Here is a 26,225-nt window from a genome sequence, read left to right as displayed (position 1 = left end):
GTAAAAAAAATTCACCGCAATAAACATTTTATTATTCCATAAACAAATATGTGAAATTTGTTCTGGAGCAACACAGAAAAGCAATAGATCAAAGCTCCTGAGTATATGCTTTGAATTTGATGCCAATATCATGCAAAATTTAATTTCTGGAATTATTTTTCTGAGACAATGTCTTGTGTTTTTTCCCTCTCCTTATTTGTTGAGAAGTCTGATGACCACACCTACTGAAGATTTCACTATTTTTTAATTGTAAAATAATGAGCAGAAATGTATTGACCTTATTCTAAAATGCGGAAGTGCGCCTGTTTTCGCGATTGTCTTAGAACTTCTGATTCAGAAATGACTAGGAATAATAAACGGCAGAAAATGGCCAAACTACTTGCTCAACAAACAAATGTTTGCATGACTACACAGACCAAGTAGCATAATATAATAAGAAAATATTAAATTGCAACATCAAGCAGCGTAACGAGCAGTTTTTAACGTCAAAAAATTAATGGAAGTGAATGTGACCGGAAGTCGTGAGACAAAAAGATTCAAATGGCAGCGCCCGCTCGTCAGCTGAGAATAAGGTGAATAGTATGAATGATTTATTTGAGCACAAGTAGTACATTTCAGCTACATGACAAAAAACTGAATTAGGATTCTATTGTAAACAATTGTTTCCCCTCTTGAGCAGCAAACACAATTTACTCTGATGCCCATTTATTCATATTTTAATTTCTACAGATAGCTTAGCTTATAGCAGCCATTCAGATGAATGACAAAACATACTGTATGATAATAACAACCATTACCGAAAGATTACCGAAGAGGCATTCACACTTATAGGCACAAGCAGGCTAAACACAGAGAACTGAGACGTAAACAATGAGGCAATGAGAGTAAGTTCTCACTGTTAGAAAAACCAAAACTATCAGCTCTCCTCAGAAATAGTCTCCTCTTCGTTTCAAACAATCTTTTAAAACTCTCTTCAGCAGATTACAACTTTTGACGATGCACTTTCTGTTTTCTTTTTGCCAACGAGCCGGAGCCGCGCGCTAGGCGTTAGCCTAAACTGTATGTGTGTGCAGAGATAGCTCACAGTCTCAAGTTCGAATGCCATCATGTGCAAGCGTTCAGAACTCGTGACTTAATACCTTTTATTAATGTTGACTTTTTATGACCAAAACAACAGTTTATTAAGTTAAAGGTTTGATACTGATTTGAACTTGAAGCGGTGATAAGGTTGAAATATTCTGAGAAGGTCTTTAAAAGGTATTGAAATTATCTTTAGAATTCCTGCGTATACCCTGTCATAGTAGCCAAATTTCTGGCAAGAGTCTGATCTTTGTTATTTGTCTAATCGGTCATATATCTCTGGTACAAATTTAATCTATGTTAAAGTCTGGGCACACCAAGTCAACAGTTGGTCGATGGGCAGCATCTGGCCGTTGGTGAACATCTTTCGGGCTGGTTTGCAAATGGCACAAGTCATGAGGGAAAACAAATAAAAAATATTTACAAAAGATATGGACTATCAGACCTATTTACATTAGTAAACCCCTCTGTGCTGAGGGAGAACTACTGTGAAAAGGGTACATAAATGCTGCTTTGTTTACAGTTTGTATGTGTGCACCGCTAGTTCCGGTGGGTTGTTATCTCCCGACTTGATGCTGGTCTCTATAGAGATCTCAAAAAAATGTATTGTTTTAGCAAATCCTACCCCCATAATTGCAAATGTTCTGCTTGATCTCAGTCTTTCTGTAACCACTTTCCAGGTTTTTTTATGAACTGCTCTCTTGTGCAAAGCTTACATTTCATATATGTGATATTTGTTAGAGGTTGAGTGAGCTTAAGCTGAAAACCCAGTCGGCAGTGGAGTATTTTCCTCCGCTCAGTACTTAAAGGGCAGTGCTGTTCTACTAATCTAATAACTACATTACAGATGTCTCTTGGCAGTAAGGAGCTCATATTGTAAGCCTACACAAAGCTCTGATCTGTCTCTCTTATCTTCAGTGGCAGGCATATTTCATTAATCAGTAGCTGGAGTTGAACTGGGTTGCAAATCACTTGCGTTCACATTTACTTAATCCAGATTAAAGCATTTTTGAATGTATCCGTGTGGACCTGAAAGAACGGACGAGAGCTGGTAGTTTCAAAGACATTGACGTTTTTTTTTTATTCTTTCGGACTCTACAGGTGTGCTAGTGGGCACTCCAATTCGAGCAGCAGTCACGATGGTGGCCCTGTCGCTGAAGATTTGTGTGCGGCAGTGCAATGTGGTCAAGACGATGCAGTTTGAGCCCTCAACTCCAGTTTACGATGCTTGCCGGATTATCCGGGAGAGAGTTCCAGAGGCCCAGTCTGGACAAGGTAAGAGTTCCATTGCTCCAAGTTTTCCTTAAGTTTTATACTTTTCCATAACAAGCCCTAAAGACCCAAAAGATACAAGTACTGAACACTGCAACCCTTAAAGCCTGGTTTTTACTTCTGTGTCAAGAGACTGGCGTAACCCGCGGTGCATGCAACGCCCGTAGCTGTGCATTTATACTTCTTCGCGATATGTCTGTTGGTCTGCATTAACACTTCCGAAACGCTAGTGGGCAGTGAGGTGTAAATGTTCCTCTGTGTCGAGTTTCTTCGCTGCTGTTTTACTTTTCCTGAACACTTCCTGGATGTACAAGTGGCTCAAACTTGCTCATTTTGAGGCAGGAACCGGCGGACGTGCAACAACTTTAACTATGAGGTAAACACAAAACAAAACTTTCCATGCGGAGCTCCTTCACGGAACTCCACACTTGTAAACAATCGCTCCATCACCATTCGCGCGACTCTCGGTCCCGCCCAGACTCGTCAGCGCTACCAAGCCGACCAATCACAGAGCTTGCGCTATGCGTCGTTGAGACGTGTAGTTACATTTTTTGAGAGGTGCACTTCAGCGACGCCGACGGCCACGGCGAAGGGCTATGCGTTAGCGCCGTAGTACAAGCGTGCGTTAGATGCAGAAGTATAAATCAGCCTTTTCACATCTGTCTGCTTAAAGAGGCTGCAACCCTTTAAAGAGACTGCAACCCTTTACACATGTGTCTGCTTGAAGAGGCTGTGCAGAAATTAACACTTAAATTTGTTGACAGTTTGAGAAACCTGTCGTAATTGAGTTACTTATGATATGAATAAAAAGGCACGAATATTCTCAATTCAACTGAGTAGCGGCTTAAACCTGGAAACAGTATTCTATACGTCACCGATACGTCATGACTTAACAAGTGGATCCCCCCCAAAAAGTGGAGCGTTCCTTTAATAATGCATGACATTGATAACATCCATGTTTGTACAGAGATTTGTCTCTTTGATTTGGTGTTTACTTCTATGGGACGAGTTGTTGTTTTATTTACAATCTGCAAAACTTATTCCAGCATCAGATTACGGGCTTTTCCTGTCCGATGATGACCCCAGGAAAGGGATCTGGTTGGAATCAGGACGCACCCTTGATTACTACATGCTGCGGAATGGGGTAAGTCACCTTATTAGGCTCTGTTGTAAAAGTTTGTGTTTCCATTGCTTCATTTTAGCACTTATTCCCATCATGCACAGGATGTTTTGGAGTACAAGAAAAAGCAGAGGCCTCAGAAGATCAAAATGCTGGATGGAACCATCAAAACCATAATGGTGGATGACTCCAAAACAGTAGGGGAGCTGTTGGTCACCATCTGCAGCAGGATAGGTGGGTCCTTCCTTTATCCTTTATTATTCCTACAGAAATGTTGGAATAAATGATCATTGTTAGTCACGATTCGGTTATCTTTCGATAGCACACGTTTTATTATATTATTACTATTATTATTGATTGTTATATTCGATTTTTAATTGACCATGGGATTTTTTTCTTTCAGATTACCTTTGTTGTCATTTAATGCTCACCTAAGCTCAATAATAATTTAATTACACAAACTACTGCATAACATAAAACTGGGATGCCTGAACCTGAAATGCTGATTTTAGTGTTTTCATTCAAGTTTATTTAGACAAAATTGTCTAAATATTAATGTTAATATTGTATTTATTATTTATCAGCGCATCATCAGTAATAAATAAACAAAACACAATCCTTTATGTTCCGTATTTAATTTATCACCCTTTAGTGTCAAATTTATATTATTTTATTTATTTATTTTATATATTTACTTATATTTATTTATTTTATTTTTGTATATTTTGATAATGGATGTTTAATGCGTCATAATTTCTATTTGTACATTAAATTGCTTTTGTTGATTGCCAATGCTTTCAAAATAATTTAATAATAATAATAAGAATAATAATAAGTGAAGTTTATTCATAAACTAATTTCGAGAGGATCACGTGCTTATGATTTATCACGGCTGGTCTCGAATTTGCTAATCAGTATCTTCCAATCATTCGAGCTACTATAAATAACCACAGTTTTCAATTCACGTTATCTTCGTTTGGAAGAAACCCCCCTCCTCCCCTTTTCCTCCTCCTTTAACTTTGACTGGGCGACACGGCGGCCCAGAGGTTAGCATTGCGAGCCCCACAGCAAGAACACCGCCGGCCCTGGCCCCCTAGGACCGGTGGATGTTTCTGTGAGGAGTTTGTATGTTCTCCCCATGTCCACGTGAGTTTTCCCCGGTTGCTCCGGTTTCCTCCCACCATCCAAAGACATTCAATACACATAAAAACCAAGCATTAATCTAACCCTTGTGTTCCCTTAGCTACAGCAGCGGGGGAGTTCTGAGATCCACCGAGCTCGGGCTCCCCTCTCGCTCTGCCAAACGGGAGGAAGCCCCGGACTCGAGGAGTCCTTGAGCTCGGGGCTCTCTCCCGGGACAGCATGCCAAACAAGCTGTTATAAATCATCAGCTAAGTGTGAACTCTTGAATAATAATAACGGGGCGAAGCAGTGGCACAGTATGTAGTGCTGTCGCCTTACAGCAAGAAGGTCGCTGGGTCGCTGGTTCAAACCTCGGCTCAGTTGGCGTTTCTGTTTGGAGTTTGCATGTTCTCTCTGCCTTCGTGTGGGTTTCCTCCGGGTGCTCCGGTTTCCCCCACAGTCCAAAGACATGCGATACAGGTGAATTGGGTAGGCTAAATTTTTCGTAGTGTATGAGTGTGTGTGTGAATGTTTCCCAGTGATGGGTTGCGGCTGGAAGGGCATCCGCTGTGTAAAAAACGTGTTGGATAAGTTGGCGGTTCATTCCGCTGTGGCGACCCCGGATTAATAAAGGGACTAAGCCGACAAAATGAATGAATGAATATTTAATGATAACAAAATACTAAATATTAAATAATTTTACAAAAAAAAAATCATCGGTTGATTATTTTCCCCATAATGGAAGCCTCTTATTTGAACTTAACATTTGCTTTTTTTTTTGTTTTTCTAAGGGTTAACTTCATTCAAGTTTATGTAGACAAACTAGTAAACCATGTTAATATTGTATTCGCTATTTATCAGCGCATCACCATAATAAATGAACAAAACATATTTCTATATGTTTCGTATTTAATTTATCTAGCTTTAGTGCCAATTGATACTATTTTATTTATTTGATATATTTATTTTTATATATATTTATTTTATTTTTTGTATATTTGAAATGTGGATGTTTAATGCGTCATAATTTTTTCTATTTGTACATTAAATAGCTTTTGTTGATATCCAATGCTTTCAAAATAATAATAATAATAATTAATATTATAATAACAATATTAAAAATAATAATTAATAATTACAAAATACTAAATAATAAATAATTTTACCAAAAAACAATTATCACTTGATTTTTCCCCCCATAATGTAAGACTCTTATTTTAACTTAACCTTAGCTTTTTTTTGGTTGTTTTTAAGGGTTAACTTTTAAGTAAGCAACGCATACATACTTTATTACCAATGTCTTCAATATAAAGTAATTTTAATTATTATAAAGACTTAATGTTAAATACCATATTTAATAATTTTCTTTACATCACTTGACCGCTCATTTACTGTGCAAGCCCAAGCCTGTGTAAAATCATCAACATTAAGGCCGAACCTGACCGCCTCGTCCGGTTTTATCAAAGATCTTCAGCCATAGCTTTTGGTGCACTGTGTACCTGGAGCCACCGAGGTGGTGGTGCCACAATGACTTGGGCCCAGCAATGCTGCTTGCAGCTTTAATTATTCATTCATTCATTCGTTTTCCTTTTGCCTCAGTCCCTTTATTAATCAGGGATCTTCACAGTGAAATGAAGCGCCAACTTTTTCAACATATTGTTTACGCAGCGGATGCCCTTCCAGGCGCAACCCATCACTGGGAAACACCCATACACTTTTGCATTCACTGACATACTCTATGGTCAATTTAGCTTATTCAATTCACCTTCAACGCATGTGTTTGTACTGTGGGGGAAACTCCACAGAAATGTCAAATGAACTAGCCGGGGCTCGAACCAGCAACCTTCTTGCTGTGAGGTGACAGTGTTACCCACTGCGCCACTATAATGCCCACTTTAAGTATTATTTATGAACATAATAATATATGTTAAGATTATGATATCACTACTGATGATTGACATTTTAGCACACAAAATTGAAGTGTGTTCTCCAGACTGAATGCTATTTGTTTTACCTGCTCAGACGCTACTGAAAGACTGCCAGACAGAGAGTGCTGATTATCTGTTTCTCCACAGGAATCACTAATTACGAGGAGTACTCGCTGATCCAGGAGCAGGTGGAGGAGAAGAAAGAGGACGGGATGGGGACGCTGAAGAAAGACAGAACCCTCCTGCGGGACGAGAGGAAGATGGAGAAGCTGAAAGCCAAGCTTCACACAGATGATGATTGTGAGGCTCCTGGCAACTCTGGAAAAAAAAACGACAACATCAGCAAACAGAAACAAACCGCCCCGCCAGATTTTACACACACTCAGAGAATCTCACAGCAGCTTCACACAGTCCAAAACCACAGCAGTCACACCATACACTGCAAACAATCAAATGACAAAAGGTCAAGACAACAAATAATTGTATTACTTTGACTTGGATTTAAGTTACATGGCATCTACACGCCAACTAATTCTCATTAGATTACAAGTAGAATGTTGGGGTTTGGGTTTGTGTAAGTTGACATGCACTTGCAAAGTTTCTTATAGTCGGTTAAATGTTTGTTAAATGTCTGCTGAATGGAAGTATCAACAGGTATCAAGCAGACAGTCTACTAATACTCAAATGGACCATCAAAATAAAGTGTTACCATTTTAATAAATTAACCAGGTTTCAACTAAATCCTTTAAGTTATGCAAAGTTTAATTTAATATTATTTCACTACTTATTACTTATTACTACTACAGTAGTTGTTCAAGTCATGCGTGACAGAAGAAATGCAGCATCACGTCAACAATCCTAATATGCTGTCCATAATAGAAACATGACATTGAGTGCTAATGCTAAGCTAATCTTTGATTTGTAATGAACTGGCTGGACCACAGTCGGATGTTTTGGGAGCAGGGTGTTGAGGAGAGCTATTGCTTTTGGTACACTGTGTTCCTGAAGTCACCGAGGTGGTGGTGCCACAATGACTTGGGCCCATCAATGCTGCTTGCAGCTTTAATTATTCATTCATTCATTTTCTTTTTGCCTTAGTTCCATTATTAATCATGGGTCGTCACAGTGGAATGAACCGCCAACCTATCCAACATATGTTTTATGCAGCGGATGCCCTTCCAGGCGCAACCCAGCCCTGGGAACCACCCATACACTCTTGCATTCACTCACATACACTATGGCCAATTTAGCTTATTCAGTTGACCTATAGCGCATGTGTTTGGTCAAACTTTATTTTGATGGTCCGTTTGTTGAATTTAACTTGCATGGCATCAACATGCCAACTAATTCTCATTAGATTACAAGTAGACTGTTGGGCTTTGGGTTTGTGTAAGTTGACATGCACTTGCAAAGTTTCTTATAGTCGGTTAAATGTTTGTTAAATGTCTGTTGAATGGAAGTATCAACAGGTATCAAGCAGACAGTCTACTAATACTCAAATGGACCATCAAAATAAAGTGTTACCATTTTAATAAATTAACCAGGTTTCAACTAAATCCTTTAAGTTATGCAAAGTTTAATTTAATATTATTTGTCATTTTATATAATGACAGTACTACAGTAGCTATGTTCATGTCATGCGCGACAGTAGAAATGTAACGTCACGTCAACAACCCTAATATGCTGTCCATACCAGAAAAAGGACATTGAGTGCTAATGCTAAGCTAATCTTTGATTGGTAGTGAACTGGCTGGACCACAGTCGGACGTTTCGGGAGCAGGGTGTTGAGGAGAGCGAAATATTGCTCCTGCGAAGGAAGTTCTTCTATTCTGACCAGAATGTCGACTCTCGCGATCCTGTCCAGCTCAACCTGCTCTATGTACAGGTAAACAATCATTTCTGTCTTACACTCGTTTGTCTTTTCTGCTATTTCTGACTGACTGTGCGAAATATAAAGCAAAAATCTACATTCATCTATTTTTAACAATGACTGATTCACTTTTAAATGTATACTGTAATGTAGAGATAATTGACGATTGAATCATTTTGCTGACACCATGTGATCTCATTTGTTTAACGTGTTAAAAAATATATGTTTTCTGTCCTCTTGAACTGGAAGTTGAGCTTATTTCAGAATGTTGATGTAATTCCAACTAAAATGTATATTGAGTAGGTGTATGGGGCTTTCTTGTTTTGCGTCATTCCCTTGTAGCAAACTGACAATAAGAGGGACATGGTTAAGAATATCAATATGTCAGTGCCAATATCTTAGTTTATAGTGTGGCGACACATAGCACGAGGTGCTTGCAGCAACCTAAGATCGATAACTGCTGAAAAAAACAGCTTAAACCAGCCTAAGCTGGTTGGCTGGTTTTAGCTGGTTGACCTGCCTGGTTTTAGAGGGGTTTTGGCCACTTCCAGGCTGGTTTCCAGTCATTTTCAGCCTGGTCTTGGCTGGATATTGACCAGCTAAAATCAGTTTGACCAGCCTGGTTTAAGCTGGACATAGCTGGTTTTGGATGGGCTCCCACCCTGGCTAGGCTGGTCAAGCTGGTTTTAGCTGTTCATCTCCCAGCCTGACCAGCTAAGACCGGGCTAAAAATGGCTGAAAACCAGCCTGGAAGTGGCCTAAACTCCTCTTTAACCAGCCTGGTTGACCAGCTAAAACCAGCCAACGCTGGGCACTACCTTGGTGGGCGGTACAAGGTTCACTATGTAGTTGGCGATTGCCTACACCTCCTTCTACCCTAAACCCAACTGTCACAGTAGTATGGGCGCTACTTTACTGGGTGGTAGTTGACAATCGCCTACACCTCCCTCTACCCTTAACCCAACCATCACAGTAACATGAGTGCTACCTTGGTGGGCGGTACAAGGTCCACTATGTAGTTGGCGATCGCCTATACCTCCTTCTACCCTAAACCCAGTTGTCACAAAAGCATGGGCGCTAGCTTAGTAGGTGGTACAAGGTCCACTATGTAGTTGTGGATCGCCTACACCTCTCCCTACCCTAAACCTATACGTCACTGTAGCATGGGCGCTACCTTAGTGGGCAGTATAAGGTCCACTACGTAGTTGACAATCGCCTACACCTCCCCCTAACCTAAACCCAACTTTCACAGTAACATGAATGCTACCTTAGTGGGTAGTACGAGATCCACTATGTGCTTGACAAACACCTACACCTCCCCTTACCCTAAACCCAGTTGTCACAAAAGCATGGGCGCTACCTTGGTGGGCAGTACAAGGTTCACTATGTAGTTGATGATCGCCTTCACCTCTCCCTACCCTAAACCCCAACATCACAGTAGCTTGAGTTCTACCTTAGTGGGTGGTAAAAGATCCACTATGTGCTTGACAATCAGCCACACCTCCCCTTACTCTAAACCCGAATGTCACAAAAGCATGGGCGCTACCTTGGTGGGCGGTACAAGGTTCACTATGTAGTTGATGATCGCCTTCACCTCTCCCTTGCCTAAACCCCAACATCACAGTAGCTTGAGTTCTACCTTAGTGGGTGGTAAAAGATCCACTATGTGCTTGACAATCAGCCACACCTCCCCTTACTCTAAACCCGACTGTCACAAAAGCATGGGCGCTACCTTGGTGGGCGGTACAAGGTTCACTATGTAGTTGATGATCGCCTTCACCTCTCCCTTGCCTAATCCCAAACATTACAGTAGCATGAACACTACCTTAGTGGGCGGTACAAGGTCCACCATGTAGTTGGCGATCACATACGGCATCAAGCGAGGACATCTTGCAAAATCTCCCTAAGCTTTGAGCAAAAAGCAGGATATTTCTATGTAGTAAACTTGTTCCTGCTGCTTGTAATAGTGTTACTATGCTGTAATGGCAATGCTGGTAAAATTAAGCATCTCTGTTCAAATATATTCATTCATTTTCTTTTTGGCTTAGTCCCTTTATTAATCTGGGGTCGCCCCAGCAGAATGAACCGCCAACTTATCCAGCACGCGGATGCCCTGTCGGCGCATTAACCACTGGACTATCGTGCCAACATTACTAAAACCAGTTTAAGCAAATTAATGTAGTTAAACTTAAAGTCGTGCAGAATTATATTTTGTAATAATATATGAAATAATTATTACAAAGCATGTTTTCGCTTTTGGTTTTCAGCCAAATGCATCCATAATTTTTAATTCTGGCCTTGAATTTCAGTGAATTTCAGCACTTCCTCTAATAATAACACAGTTTAATGACTCATTAGTCACTATTTTGACATTCTGTCTGTCCTCTGTCTGTCTTCTTGGCTGGTTTAACTGTCTCGCGCCACTTTGCCAAAACCTCTTCATCGCCACCTGCTCTGAAAATTAATTAATTTCTCAGAGCCACTATCGCACAGACATTTAAGTGTTTAGATGTTGTCATTTGAGTTTTATGGAAGCTGTAAAATAGTGCTCTGCTCTTATGAATGAATTATTATTCAGCCCAGAGGGTAATGCGCATATCTGCACAGCTGCTGATTTGTCGATTGTCTTTTTTTTTCTCCCCGGCAGGCAGTATGGATTACTTTCCCCTCACATCTCTTCCTAATTAGACACTTTTTTTCCCTCAGAGGATTGTGTAGCTTTTTCATATTGCAATGTTCATGAAATGGCAAAAAGATGAAGTCACAGCATACTGCATTTATATGCAACTATATGGGGAGCATTACGGCCAATGAGAATCAAGTTTTACCAGAGATAATCAGGCAGATACAGGGAAATTAACATATTCCCAGCCCTCTTTTTGTTATTTTAATTTCATATCCAATCATATCCATTACTGAATTTTTTTCTTGATTCTTTAACGTTATGCTGGAGTTATTGTAGGTTTTGTTGAAATGCAACTTTTTAGCAAGGAAACATGGGGTTTATTGCATCAAACTTTGTGTCTTGGTTTTTGGGTTGTGTTTTGTTTAGTTTATTTTCATTTTGCTTTGTTTTGTTTCAGTCTGTTTTGTTTTTCTGGATTGGGTTTTGTTCTGTTTAGTTTAGTTTTGCTTTGTATTTGGGGTTGGGTTGTGTTTTGTTTGTTTTTGTCTTGTTTTTTGGGTTGTGTTTTGTTTAGTTTATTTCACTTTGTTTTGTTTTGTTTCATTCTGTTTTGTTTTTCTAGGTTGGGTTGTGTTCAGTTTAGTTTAGTTTTGCTTTGTATTTGGGGTTGGGTTGTGTTTCATTTCTTTTTGTTTTGTTTTTTGGGATGTGTTTTGTTTAATTTCACTTTGTTTTGTTTCATTTTGTTGCATGTTGTTGTTGTTCTGGGTTGGGTTGTGTTTCGTTTGTTTTTGTTTTGTTTTTTGGTTTGTGTTTTGTTTAGTTTAATTTCACATGATTTTGTTTTGTTTTATTCTATTTTGTTTTTTGGGTTGGGCTGTGTTCAGTTTTGTTTAGTTTCACTTCGTATTTGAGGTTGGGTTGTTTTGTTTGTTTTGGTTTTTGGGTTGTGTTTTGTTTAGTTTATTTTCACTTTGTTTTGTTTTATTCTGTTTTGTTTTTCTGGGTTAAGTTTTGTTCAGTTTAGATTAGTTTCACTTTGTATTTGGAGTTGAGTTGTGTTTCATTTCTTTTTGTTTTGTTTTTTGGGATGTGTTTTGTTTAATTTCACTTTGTTTCGTTTCATTTTGTTGCATTTTGTTGTTGTTCTGGGTTGGGTTGTGTTTCGTTTGTTTTTGTTTTTGTTTTTTGGGTTGTGTTTTGTTTAGTTTAATTTCACATGATTTCATTTTGTTTTGTTTTATTCTGTTTTGGTTTTTGGGTTGGGCTGTGTTCAGTTTAGTTTAGTTTTGCTTTGTATTTGGGGTTGAGTTGTGTTTCGTTTGTTTTTGTTTTGTTTTTTGGGTTGAGTTTTGTTTTTATGCACAATTTTACTTTATTTCGTTTTGTTTTGTTTCATTCTGTTTTGTTATTTTGGGTTGGGTTGTGTTCAGTTTAGTTTTGCTTTGTATTTGGTGTTGGGTTGTGTTTCAGTTCTTTTTGTTTTGTTTTTTCGGATGTGTTTTGTTTAATTTCACTTTGTTTAATTTCATTTTGTTTAGTTATTTTGGATTGGGTTGTGTTTAGTTGATTGTCTTTGCAAATGCCCAACTTCTTGCCGTCTGACAAGCTTTCAGGATCAGCCATTTGCTTCCCTGTTAGTTTGTGCAATCTCTATGGAAGGCCTAATGGTTGGTGGGGAGTTGGACTTGTAATCAAAAGGTTGCAGATTCGATTTCTAGTCCCAGCTGGAATTGAGCAAGGCACCTAAGCCCTAAGACCTGCTCTGGGTGTGTTTCAGTCAAAGTTGGCTGCCAGTTAAAAAGTGTTTGGTAAGTTTGGAAAATATCTATGGTAAATTTTCAAAATGTCTACTGTACACCTAAAAAGTCCTTGATTGTATATTTTAATAAGGACAAGCAAGGGTATAGTACCAGAGCATCGACCATAGTTTACAGTTTTGACTGTGATACCATCTTCAACTACCCGGTTATCTGGATTCTAGGGTATGCTGAGGAGCACCATTGTATTTGTGAGTGATGGATGCAGTGCATTTTTTGTATATTCATGCTGTTATATATGTTAAATATGTGCACTTGAGGAACATTTCTTCTCCTCCCTTTACTCACTCTCCCACTGCCTCTCTGTTACTCTGTAGTAAGCACACACACACGCTCACACACACCCCCATGAAATTCTCTGACACAGTGCCACACACACCCACATACTTTGAGAAACAGAATAGCTCCACACACACACACACACACACACACAGAGGGGTGTTTGGCAGGCTAAAGGGGATTTCTCCGCTCACAGTGAAGGCGTGATCACATCATATCTGAATATTTGTTCTGATGTGTTTGTCCGACAGTATCCGCTACTGTTACCATGTTGATGTCATGTCTGTTTGCTACGACGTGATTGGCAGATAATCCTGAGGGCGGGGCCAATCACACACAAACTTGTTTATGATGATGTAAAACGTCCATGAGCTCATCATGCCCCCGCTCACGCTCACAAAACGAGTGTGTGCTAATGACTTCACCCAGACTGTTTGAAAACTCAAAGAGACGCCACTTATTTTGTAGATGCTCACTTGGGAGGGCACTCAAGCATTTCTTCGAGATGCACCCTTTCGGCTTTTAAACTGAACTACACTCAGGTGGATTTCAGGAGACTCTTGAACAGATGTGCTGTCAGCTTTCATAGAGGCCGCAGGCTTCTGTAATATTAGACTGCACTCGGTGTCACTGCAGTGTTATTGAAACCTCTTAAAGAGACAGTGACACAAATCATAGCTCTGTCAGGATTTACTCTTGCTTATGTCAGACGGGAAATATCTTTCCTGAAAAAAATTCAAATGCTTTTGTCAGCTGAAAACCTTTAATCTAAACATTTGTTTATATACAGTTGACGTCAAAATTATTAGGCCTCCTGTGAAATGTGTGTTCTTTTTCAAATAGTCTCCAAGTGCTGTTAAACAGAGCAAGCACACTTTCACAGTATTAATTAAAAGATGTTGTTCCTATGGAGAAAGTCTTATTTCTTTTAGTTTGGCATTATATATTGATCATAAATTATTTTAAGTTTACTTTAAACACGTGCAGATGAAGCCATGCTTTGCTGACAAGCGATTTGTGCAAAAGATTTTTTTTTTTGTTGACTCCTGTAATGTTTCTTGTTTTTTAATTTGTTTTTTATTTTGCTTTGTTTTTGTTTTTGTTTAGTTAAGTGTAGTGTAGTGTAGTGTAGTGTAGTGTAGTGTAGTTTAGCTTCACTTTGTTTAGTTTCATTTTGTTCGCTTTTGTTATTTGTATTGGGTTGGGTTACGCGTTTAGTTTTGTTTCACTCCATTTTGTTTTGTTTTGTTTTTAGTTTTTTGAGTTGGATTGTGTTTTGTTTAGTTTAGTTTCACTTTGTTTTGTTTCATTTAATTTTGTTTAATTTTGTTTTTTGGAGTTGGGTTGTGTTGTTTTTCATTTAGTTTAGCATCACTCCATTTTGTTTTGATTTGTTTTTAGTTTTTTTAAGTTGGATTCTGTTTTGTTTTGTTTTATTTAGTTTCACTTTGTTTCGTTTTATTTAATTTTTAATTTAAATTTTGGGTTTGTTTGTGTTTCGGTTTTTTTTTGGGTTTAGTTTAGTTTCACTTTGTTTTGTTTTGCATTGCTTTGCTTTGTTTTTGGGTTCGGTTGTGTTTGATTTCGTTTAGTGTAATTTCACTCTGGTTCTTTTAGTTTCGTTTTGTTTTCTTTCATTTAGTTTTGTTTCACTCCCGTTTGTTTTGCTTTGCTTAGTTTTTTCAGTTCAACTTCACTCTATTTTGTTTTTTGTTTTTTTAGTTGGATTGTGTTTAGTTTAGTTTAGTTTTACTTTGTTTTGTTTCATTTAATTTTGTTTCGTTTAGATTTTTTTTTTTTTTTTTTTGGTTATGTTACATTTAGTTTAGCTTCACTCTGTTTTGTTTTCTTTTCTTTTTTGTTTTTTTAGTTGAATTGTGTTTTGTTTATTTTAGGTTTATTTCGTTTTTCTTTTCATTTTGTTGCATTTTGGTTTGTTTTATGGGGTTGGGTTTTTGGTTTTATTTAGTTTAGTTTAGTTTAGTTTAACATTGTTTTGTTTTGATTTGCTTTGCTTTGTTTGTTTTTTGGGTTGGGTTGTGTTTCATTTTATTTAGTTTAGTTTCACACTGTATCTTTTTGTTTTGTTTTGTTTTGTCAGAACTATGCATTATATATTTAACATATATTATGTTAGGTTCACTTCAAACGCATATAATAGAAGACTTACATGATTTCTGCAATATAAGCATTGTAGTTGGAAACATCTGTTTTTTTTTCTCACTTTATTAATCAAGGGTCACCACAGTGGAATGAACTGCCAACTAATCCAGCATATGTTTTTTACGCAGCAGATGCTCTTCCAACCACAAACAAACACTGGGAAACACACATACACCCATCTTGCATTCACACTCATACACTACGGCCAATTTAGCTTATTCAATTCACATATAGCGCATGTCTTTGGACTGTGAGGGCACTCAGAGGAAACCCACGCCAACATGGGGAGAACATGCAAATCCACATAGAAATGCCAAATGGCCCAGCCGGGGCTCGAACCAGCAACCTTCTTGCTGAGAGCCGATCGTGCTACCCACTTCGCCACCGTGACACATTTGTTATTTTATTTTATTTTATTTTATTTAGCTTTATTTTATTTTATTTTATTTTATTTTATTTTATTTAGCTTTTTTTATTTTATTTTATTTTATTTTGCTTTATTTTATTTTATTTTATTGTCAATCCTCCATTCACTTTCAGTAACGTCTTTGTCAGCACTTTCATTACATTAGTAACATCTGCTCATGTTTCCTGTATGTGTTACAGGCCCGGGACGACATTCTAAACGGATCCCACCCCGTGTCCTTTGATAAGGCCTGCGAGTTCGCTGGAATTCAGGCGCAGATCCAGTTCGGTCCCCACGTGGAGCACAAACACAAGCCAGGATTTCTAGAGTAAGACCACATGCCTTCAACAATGTAACTGTAACACACACACACACACACACACACACACACACACACACACACACACACACTGTTGTGATCTGATTACATTTTAGACCAGACAATTATACGCAAGAATTGAGTTTTGTCTGGAAACTTTAAAGAGCCGCTGTGGGTGTACATTTTGAAGATGTAATTCCTGGCAGGATGAGCTCATGTGCTTTGTTCTGCTCGGAGGGAAAAGTGTTGTAAATATCAGTGTAAAACTGTGAAATGTGTTTGCAGCCTGAAGGAGTTCCTACCAAAAGAATACATCAAACAGAGGGGGGCGGAGAAGAGGATTTTTCAGGTACGTGACCCTCATGTGGCTTCACTCACTCTGTTAGTTCTAAAAAAGGAATAGAGGCAAATAGTCGGACTTAAATCATCCAAAATAAAAGTTTTTTTTGTAACACTTTAGAATAAAAGTCCATTAGTTAATTACAGTTTTTCTCAGTGGCTTTGGTGCATTTCTCACTACACTGTTTACATTTGCACGACAGGTTATGCATTTCTCAAAACAATTAGTCATTTGTGCACATCCTGGTAGCAGTTTCTCATTCCTTTCATCAAATTGCAGATGCTTTTGGACGTGCATCAATTGCTTTCATTCAATTCTCTGCTGTTTATAACATTATCATTTGCTTATGTCATGTCAGTTAAAATGAACTAAACTTGTAAATGCTGAATAGTCATTCTATATAAAACTAACAGTCCTCATTTCATTACTTGAGTCATTAAATACAAAGATGTTGAACTTGATGTCAAAATCGGTCAAGCAAACTTTATAAAAAAAAATTTAAACTTTATTTTCCTGAAAATGTATTTACATACAAAAAGTTGAACTAGTTGTCAAAATCTTTCAAGAAAATTTTATAAAACAAATTGAAATGTTTATTTTCCTGAAAATGTCTCTAAAATTGAACAATTTGATGAATGATTTACTGACCTGTGTATGTTGTAGGCTCAGTTCCAATGTGTTCTGCAATATTATTTACAGTTGTGCACTGCTCTACCTAAAGGAAGCTTATGTTTGTTGTAAATAAGGGTGTGTTTATTCTTTTGCTCAATGCTGGGAATAAATTAGGATTGTAAAGAGCAAATGCAGTAAAAAAGTGAAACATACATATTCAGTGTCTTGTACTCAGATACCTCACTCAATGCAGTGATGTCTCACTTTACTGTAGTTTTCAAATGGCTGTGCGAATAGTATAAAGTGCTGTCTTGAGCATTTTCAGGAAGTGTCACCAAAATTAGACTTTTTTTGCATTGAAAAAATGTCCAGAGTAAACTCATAATGAAAACATGACTAAGCCATTTGACTATCTTGTTCATAAACAATAGTGTCAGGACTTTTCATTTTGATGACACTGACACTTTGATTGACATGAATACTTGCTTTTGAGGAATGAGCTCTCCATTTTGAGCATGTGACGCGCTTTTGCAGGTTATCAGCTAGGTTTTGCAGTTTGTACTAATTGTTTTGAGAAATGCATTAACTGTTGTGCAAAAATGCACTAGTGTTGTGAGAAACACACCAAAGCGACTGAGAAAAACTGTAAGCTAACATTAGGTATCAATATTCTTGTAAATCATTGATTAGACATTATTAAACATGAACTAATGCAACATCAAAATCCTAAGTTGTGCTTGTTAACATTAGTTAATGCACTAGGTTAACATTAACTAAAGTAATATTACATTAACTATAGGTAATATATATAAATGGATGCAATAATAAATGTATTACTAATAGATTGTGAATACATTAACTAATGTAACTAATGGATTGTTGTTTTATAGTGTTACTGTATTAGTAGGTAGTCAGCAAAAAGGGATGGTTATAACATTTATTAATATGTGCAAAACTGCAGGAGGTGAATTGGTTATGTTGGATTTTACTTATTTGCTGAGGTTATTCTACATATTTCATGTTAATATTTTGGATATATCTAAATGCAGTCAAAATACTGTTGTATTTCCTTTTATTATCTTTAATTAAAAATCAAATTAAGAGAAAACATTTTAATTCTTTAAATAGATAATAAAAACAGGGTTGAAATTTGTTGATTGATAAATTAATGAATAAATAAATACGTATAAACCTGTATATAATAAGAAAAATATTTTTAAAACAAATAAGACTTTCTCCAGAAAAAAATATTTTATAGGAAATACTGTGAAAAAAATTCCTTACTCTGTTAAACATCATTTGAGAAATATTTAAAAAAGAAACAAAAAAAATGTACAGGAAGGCGAATAATTTCGCCTTCAGCTGTATGGATTCCATCCCAGAACAACAAGCACAACAGCAAGACATTTATTTGTGATTTGTTCCTGTATTTCTTCAAAATATGCATATGTACTGAAATCCCAAAATGTGTTTGTTTAGCATGTTAGCAACATATATTCTGGATCTGTTCATTTTATTCCTAGAAGTCTCTCCTAGATCAAAAATAATGCATTGTAAGGGTAATAACAGAGGCACAAATTATGTAGACTGTGAATTGAAACAACCACAGACTAAGTTGTCCTTTAAACAAAAGGTTATTGGGTCAAATGCCACAGTGGCTAAAAAATGTGCATGTCTTCAAAACATAAATAAATAAATAAATAAATAAGTATAATTAAATATAATTAAATAAATAAATAAAATAATTAATTAAATAAATAAATAAATAAATAGATAAATAAATAAATATAATTTTAAAAAGTAAAAAAACTATAAAATAATAATAATAATAATAATATAAAAAATAATAAATACAATTCAAATTAAAAAGATAAAATAAAAATAAATTATTATAATTATTATTATTTTCTCCCAAAAAATTCAAAATTCATGTCTTTATCTCTTGCCAGGATCATAAAACCTGTGGCGAGATGACGGAGATTGAGGCTAAAGTCAAGTACGTGAAGCTCGCCAGATCCCTGCGCACATACGGAGTCTCCTTTTTCCTGGTCAAGGTGAGTTTTATGCAGTTTTTACAGAACTTTTGAATGAGCCACCTTCAGTGTTCAGGATAACACACCATATCACAAAGCGTGAATCATCTTAAACAGGTTTCTTGAACATGACAATGAGTTCACTGCACTCAAATGACCTCCACAGTCACCGGAGCTCAATCCAATAGAGCACCTTTGAGGTGTGGTGTAGCGAGAGATTCGCATCATGGATGTGCAGCCAAAAAGTCTGCAGTGATGCTATCATGTCAGTATGGAGCAAAATCTCTACTGAATATTTCCAGTATCTTGTTGAATCTATGCCACAAAGGATTAAGGCAGTTCTGAAGGCAAAAGGGGGTCCAACCCTGTACTAGTAAGGTGTACCTAATAAAGTGGCCGGGTAAAAAAATGTAGTGAATAACAAAACATTGTATTTAACCACAGAGAGCTGCAATTTCCAGCCATAATCAAGTATTCCAGAGAGTCTTATAATTATTTGTTAGATCCAGAACAGTAAGCCTGTGTTTGTTAATCCTAAAAACAAGGTTTTGAGAAAGCGTTTTGTTTACTCCGGTTCTGTTTGTGTTTTCAAGACTATTAAGCGTTTTTAATCTGTACTGCACACAGAAGAAGATTTACAAGCCGCCACTCAGGGATCAGTTTCGGGTTGTTAGTGGAGTGTTGCTAAGTGGCCAGTTTCAAATTAACAGTGCCTAACAATAGATAGCTCCACTTTGAATGAGCAAAGGCACCGTTCCTGACTGCCGCAGACAATCGAACAATGAACATTTACCTCCCAAAACGTCTATATTTATGCACCCTACTTGAACCTCACCCTTGAAAAGTGATGTCACTTAAGGACCACAAACAATATCAGCAAATCTTGCTGTTATTTATACAGCGCTCTTATCTGAGGTTGTTATTTTCGACCCTCAGGTGGACACAATAGCCCAGAGACGTACTGCACAAGAGGCCATTTAAACATTTAGTGTTGTTTTAATGTATTTGTGTGGCGGTCCGAGGCCTCTGGCAGGATGCCATCAGCAGGCAATTGTTTTGGGTTGTGTGTGAGAGCTAAAGGGAAATGACAGAAGGCACCAGGACATAACTGAGAGGTACGCAGTGTTTGAGATGACCGACCATGTGCCACCTGCGCTCACTGCCTCTATTATAGTAACCCCTTTCACACAGTGATACCGGTAAATATCCGGAAAATTTCCGGAACGACTTTACCGGTATATTCAAAAAAGCGCTGTTCACACAGGCGAGGACGTTACGGAATTTTTCCGCAAAAGAGCATTCACACATCCATCCCAAAATGCCGGTAAATTCTGACATCATTAACCAGAAATAAGCTCTAAACGGCTGCGCTTGTGTTTGTAAACATTTGACTACATTACAAGCTCTTCGGATGGATCAGTATTGAGTACAACTCCAATAAAAACATATAGAGGAACACTTTCGCATGTCGAGATGTTCATGATATGTGCGTGTGCTGGCGCTATGGTCGCTCACGGCCACATGCAAAGCTTGAAGGTAAACAAACAACGGATTATCATAAACATTTTATCGATAATTATTTACACAGTTAGCATTAGGAAGGAACATAGAAACGTTATCTGACTAACATCTAGCAGCTAAAGGTGTCTGGAAAAATATTCAAAGGCTTTTATTCTCATAAACCGCACGCACGTGAATGCGTCTGACTGTTCTGATTGGCTAAAGCAGGTGTCTCACGTCAGCACGTTCTAGACGTGGACGCGCTCTTTCCGGCAATCTTCCTTCTGCATTCACACAGCGCAGCATTCCGGCAAATTACCGGTAATGTTACAACTTCTCTTTCCGGAAAATAGCCAGAACAAATTTACCGGTATTTTCAAAAAGGGCCTGTTCACACATACAACAATTTTCCGGAAAGGTCTGTATGTGTGAAAGGGGCTAGTGTCACGAATTTAAAGGTGGTGAGTCAAGGGGAAGGAGAGTAACATTCATTTTGGGTAAAACACATAAGCAAACACACAATATCAACAAGTGATGTCACGGTCGGTGAGGGGAAAAAGGGAGCGAGGACCCAATTGCAGACAAATAAGGATTTATAATAAAATACGAATAAAAATAAAAGGCAAAACAAAACTACCCCGAGGGGGAAAACATGAATAAAAAGGCAAAAACAAACTTGACTGGACTGGCTGGACAAAGCAGGGCTGGACACAACAGGACAGGGAGCTATCGACGACATGTGATGACGAACTGGCACAGAACAGAAGACATGAGGAGATTATAAGCAGGAGCAAATTAACACACAACAGATGAACATAATTAACTAATAATGGGTTAACAAGTGGGGTGGGGCTAGACAATAGACGGGAGAGCGCATGACAGAGACAAGACAAGCCATGCGCTCACACAAAACAGGACAAGTACATGCAGCCAATGAGAGAACTCATTAACCGCACGTTCATGACAACACAAGCACAACACTGAAGCACACGAAAAAAGCACGTGACCACAATGTAAACACATTGACAACAGACGCAAGACACAAGCACACGATGAATGAAAACACTCACCGTGCGCTCACACACGCAGCGTGCGCGTTTCATCCCAGCGCCGACCAAAACCGAAACCAACTGGATTGAGACGCTGGGAAACACCATGCTGCAGACAGACAAAAACACAAACACGAGTACAAGAACGCGCGCGTCCGAGGCACACAAAGACAGAAACAGGACCAGACAGAGCTAGTGTCCGAGCTCTGCCACCAAAACAAGACATTACAAGACCAGAGTGGCAGAACCCTGACAAGTGAGGGACAAAATACCACGACTAACTAAATGCAATGAAGTAAGTTTATTTACAAAGATAGTGATGATAATAATAAATGCAAATATATATATATATATATAAAACATTAAATATTTACAAGGATATATTGAAATTTACAGACAACAAATGGAACACACGATGTTTGAACAGATAGAAGGGAGAGTTGGAGAGATGAGACGCGGGCGGCGTCCAAACAATAGAAATCAATAAAACAAAACTATCTCTTGGCCGAACCTCTACCCTAACTATCCGAAAGAAAAATATAGCAGTTATTGAAAAGAAATCTTCACGTCTATTGCGCACTACCTAACCTACTGTAATATATACTATGAGAAAACAAAAGTACAGTGAGTGGAGCACGTCCCTACCCTAGTGTGTCTAACAACAGTGATATTCAAAAGTACGTGTGCACGATGTATGTCGCGCGGCATTCTGTCCCACATATGCGCATAACACCGAAGCTAGACAAATGGAGAGCAGACAAATAACAGCGGACAAATAACAAATTGTAAAACACTGAAAACGGATAGCAATTTCACTGACACACAACACAACACTGAAAATCGGGGCCTCTCGCATAGCGTCCTGTCACCACTTTTGTGCCACGGTGGCTGGATTGTAGACCGCAGGTGACGTCAGGGGGGCACCGCAAACAGCTGGGCAGCGGTAGCCAATCGAAGCCACTGTATTACTACTATTTACTGTGTGTACTGTTTTTTTTATTATATATATATATATATATATATATATATATATATATATATATATATATATATATATATATATATATATATATATATATATATATATGTGTGTGTGTGTGTGTTACTTTTTTTGTAAACTTTATAACTGCTTTGGCAATACATTTGTAACATTTGTCATGCCAATAAAGCAATTATTGAATTGAATTGAATTGAATTGAATTGAATTGAATTGAATTGAATTGAGAGAGAGAGAGAGAGAGAGAGAGAGAGAGAGAGAGAGAGAGAGAGAGAGAGAGAGACTAGCGAAGAAGTTAGACAATAAAGCACAGCTTCAATATTTACAAGGGGAAAAAAATGAGTGTGTCCTTCTAGCGGCCCAATACATTAATGTCTGTCACAAAAAGAGAGAGCAGACCAATAAAAACTTCAGTGATGTGCCTGCAAACATCCACACACACACACACACACACACACACACACACACACACACACACACACACGCACACACACACACCTAGATGATTATAAATGAATCATTGTAAATATACTGATTATTATTGTTTTTATTACTGTTTTATCCTAAAAATGTACAGTTTATTCTGGTCTATTTTTGTATTGATTTGTATGAATAATTCATGTTGAATAATAATATTTTATATTGAATATTAATGTGATATATTGAATAATAGGATGTATTGTTGATATTTTATTCAAATATTATATATAAATATCATCTTTTTTTTTGGCTACTACTACTATTTACTGTGTGTACTGTTTTGTTTTTGTTTTTTTATTATATATGTATGCTACTTTTATGTAAACTTTATAACTGCTTTGGCAATACATTTGTAACAATTGTCATGCCAATAAAGCAATAAAGCAATTGAATTGAATTGAATTGAATTGAATTGAATTGAACTGAATTGAATTGAATTGACTAGCGAAGAAGAAAAATAATAATAATAATCACGCAGCATAGCAATGTACATGAATGTTACATATAGCATTTTAAATAGCAGTTTGTAGTCACCTACATAGGTTTACATCCATTCAAGTAAAAACAGTGTAACAGTGTCTATCCTCAGTATGTTGGTTCATTCAGAGATCCTCCTTGGTTTTACCTTAGTCGGATTATTTGGTGATTGTTGCGATTGTTCTGAGCCAGAAATCAAACCCTCGGTGACCTCTTTTAAATTTCCAGCTCTGCAAGCTCTTTCAGCATTTATAAACTCACTGATTTGAACAGTAATAATGCTGTTGAATCAGTTTGAGTTCTCATCCTTCGGAAGTGCATGCGTAACGGAGATCAGATAGTAAAGAGCTGTGCAAGCAGACTTTCCCTCCTTGGCCTCAAGAGAGTTCCTGCACTAACACTAAATTCATTGACAGCACGCCTGACTTCCATGAAAGAGACCCCAGTTGGTTGTATGGCAAGTAGGTTAAAATGTCCTCATATGCCAGAGACACCTGTTTAAAACCTGCTCAGGTTGATTGGAGGTTTAATGGTCGAGTGTATTAGGTAGGTAAGTAAACCTCCTGTGCTAAGGATGCTGTTTTTAAAGTGAGGTGAGTAGTTCCTGAGGGATTAAGTTGGTGTTGTGACCTGGACAAAAATATTCCAGGTCAAGGGTGTTGTGGATAGGGTTTTGGGGGGGTTGGAGCTAGTAAGATCTGTGCAAGTAAACATCACCACCCCGTCTCAAGACAAGCACTAGAAGCTAATCCAAGGGTGTACAGACCAAAAATGCTGGTTTGAAGTGGTACAAGTAGCTCTAGAAGGGATTAAATTGGTGGTATCCGGATGGAAGTAAGTTTTAGGGGTGAGTTTAATTGAGACCAGCTAATAAAAGCTAAGTAAACTCATGACCAATAAGTCATGGCCTCAAGAAGACAGTAGCATCTGATGCTAAACATGATTTTTGTTTAGTGTCTATGTTAGTGAGATGTGCCAGAGATGCTTGTTTGAAGTGGGGAGATTTGAACCAGTGAGGTAACATTGGTGTTTTGACTCTCCCTGGCTTTAGGAGGTGGTGTTAGCATGCCTCCCAATCCAAGGATGCTAGTTTCAAGTAGACCTAGTAGATTTGAAAAGGGTCATGTTGGTGCCATTACCTGATGGGTGTAAGGATTCGGGGTGAGTTTAACTAAAACCAGCTAATAACAGCTATTTGAGTAAACTTCACTGCCATGGCCTTAAACCACTTAAACTTACCGGGTCCGTGACGTCATCGACTTTCGCTTTCAGATTTAAAGGGCTAGCATTGCACCAGACCTCCGTAAGTGGTGTCGTTTGAAAGTGTAGAATCTATATTTTATGCACATATGCATCACTTTGGTTTTTATTCTACTGTATATAAGTGATTTACACTTAAATACATAGTATTTTGGATACACGAGCTAGGTATTTTACATTGGTTCATTTTCATATTTTTTTATATGACACATGTACAAGTTATAGCTCAAATGAAAGCTCTTGCCGGTGCTCATACAGTTCTAGCATTCTTTATACTGAATTATATTCACATATCAAACAGTTGCCGAATGAATCGCGGTGTTTCCATGGCGCTGAAGTGAAAACAATACATTCATGATCAATAAGCAGCCCCGGATAGCACAGACAGCCGTCATCTCTTACCTTATGCTGTGCGCTTCAGGGCCATTCTCCTCTTTATTTGAGGTGATGTGCATAAGTAATCCTTTTATATGGCTGACGTGGTCCAAACACAGTGAATTATGTTTGATCAAACAAAAGAATAGTGAAATATGAAAACAATGATACCTGTGGCTTGTACAGCACCTCTCATCAGCTGGAATACAATAACTTTTGCATAGATTATGGTAGAGACCTTTTTCTTTTTTCCTATGATTACAGACATGTGCAGGAACCACCAAAATTAATTACAGCACGCTAGACCACACAGAACCTAAAAGGTACACTTTCAAATTTGAGTTTTTAAAAAAAAAATTCAAAAAGCGCCTCTTTTTTTAGGTGTTTATTATAACACAGGCAACATATACAGTTATTTGGAACACTTTCAATAGTGTTTTATGAAAATTCAAAGGGTTTTCTTTAAAATGATACCAAATTTTTGCATTTACACCTCTGCATGTGGATTTGGGAAGCTTTTAAATTTGGGTAGGCAAAATCCAGGCGGAAATCCCAAAATAACAGCAGAGTTTAACTGGTTAAGAGGCGCAGAAACAGTGGACGCTAAAAACTGGTTCTTTTACTGTTTTTGTTAGTGTGATGTCCCAGTAATGCCTTTTTGAAGTGGGGAGAGTAGAACCAGAGGGTTGTTTTGCTGTTGTGACCTGTACTTTATTAAGGTTTTGGAGCTAGTAAGGAGCTATTGGAGCTTGTACAAGTAAAAATCATTCCCCTGGCCTAGCAACAAAGAAGCATTAGCAACTTATGTAAGAGGCTACAGTCTGTAGTATCTTCGGTAGAATGCATTCCAAGCTAACGATGCTGGTTTGAAGTGAAGGGGTTATCTAGATCTAGAAGGGGATAAATTGGTGCCGTGACCCGGATGTGAGTAAGATTTAGGGGTGAGTTTAACTGAGACCACCTGATTAGAACTTTACGAGCAGCAACTTATGCAAGAGGCTACAGTCTTTAGTATTTTTTTTAGCATGACTCCCAAACCAGGTTTGCTGGTTTCAAGAGGAGTGAGTGGATCTGGACGGGGTCAAATTGGTGCCATG

The 26,225-nt window shown here is 37.8% G+C and overlaps 1 protein-coding gene across 7 annotated transcripts in view; it reads left to right on the top strand.

The window, feature by feature from the left end:
* The window catches only part of tln2b (talin 2b), a 259,057-nt gene that overhangs the window by 104,642 nt on the left and 128,190 nt on the right, over window positions 1–26,225 (top strand). For all 7 annotated transcript variants that reach the window (XM_087312504.1, XM_087312506.1, XM_087312503.1 and 4 more), the window contains 8 exons: window positions 2,182–2,355; window positions 3,399–3,496; window positions 3,577–3,706; window positions 6,670–6,822; window positions 8,265–8,407; window positions 15,887–16,014; window positions 16,291–16,354; window positions 18,907–19,011. In XM_087312504.1, the coding sequence (XP_087168630.1) occupies window positions 2,220–2,355; window positions 3,399–3,496; window positions 3,577–3,706; window positions 6,670–6,822; window positions 8,265–8,407; window positions 15,887–16,014; window positions 16,291–16,354; window positions 18,907–19,011 (957 nt within the window). In that variant the 5' untranslated portion in view covers window positions 2,182–2,219. The remainder of the gene's footprint in view (window positions 1–2,181; window positions 2,356–3,398; window positions 3,497–3,576; window positions 3,707–6,669; window positions 6,823–8,264; window positions 8,408–15,886; window positions 16,015–16,290; window positions 16,355–18,906; window positions 19,012–26,225) is intronic.

The sequence above is a fragment of the Danio rerio genome, chromosome 25, assembly GCF_052040795.2.
Source record: "Danio rerio strain M-AB ecotype USA chromosome 25, GRCz13ab, whole genome shotgun sequence".
NCBI classification, from domain to species: domain Eukaryota; kingdom Metazoa; phylum Chordata; class Actinopteri; order Cypriniformes; family Danionidae; genus Danio; species Danio rerio.
This window is presented reverse-complemented; position numbering and strand designations above follow the sequence as displayed.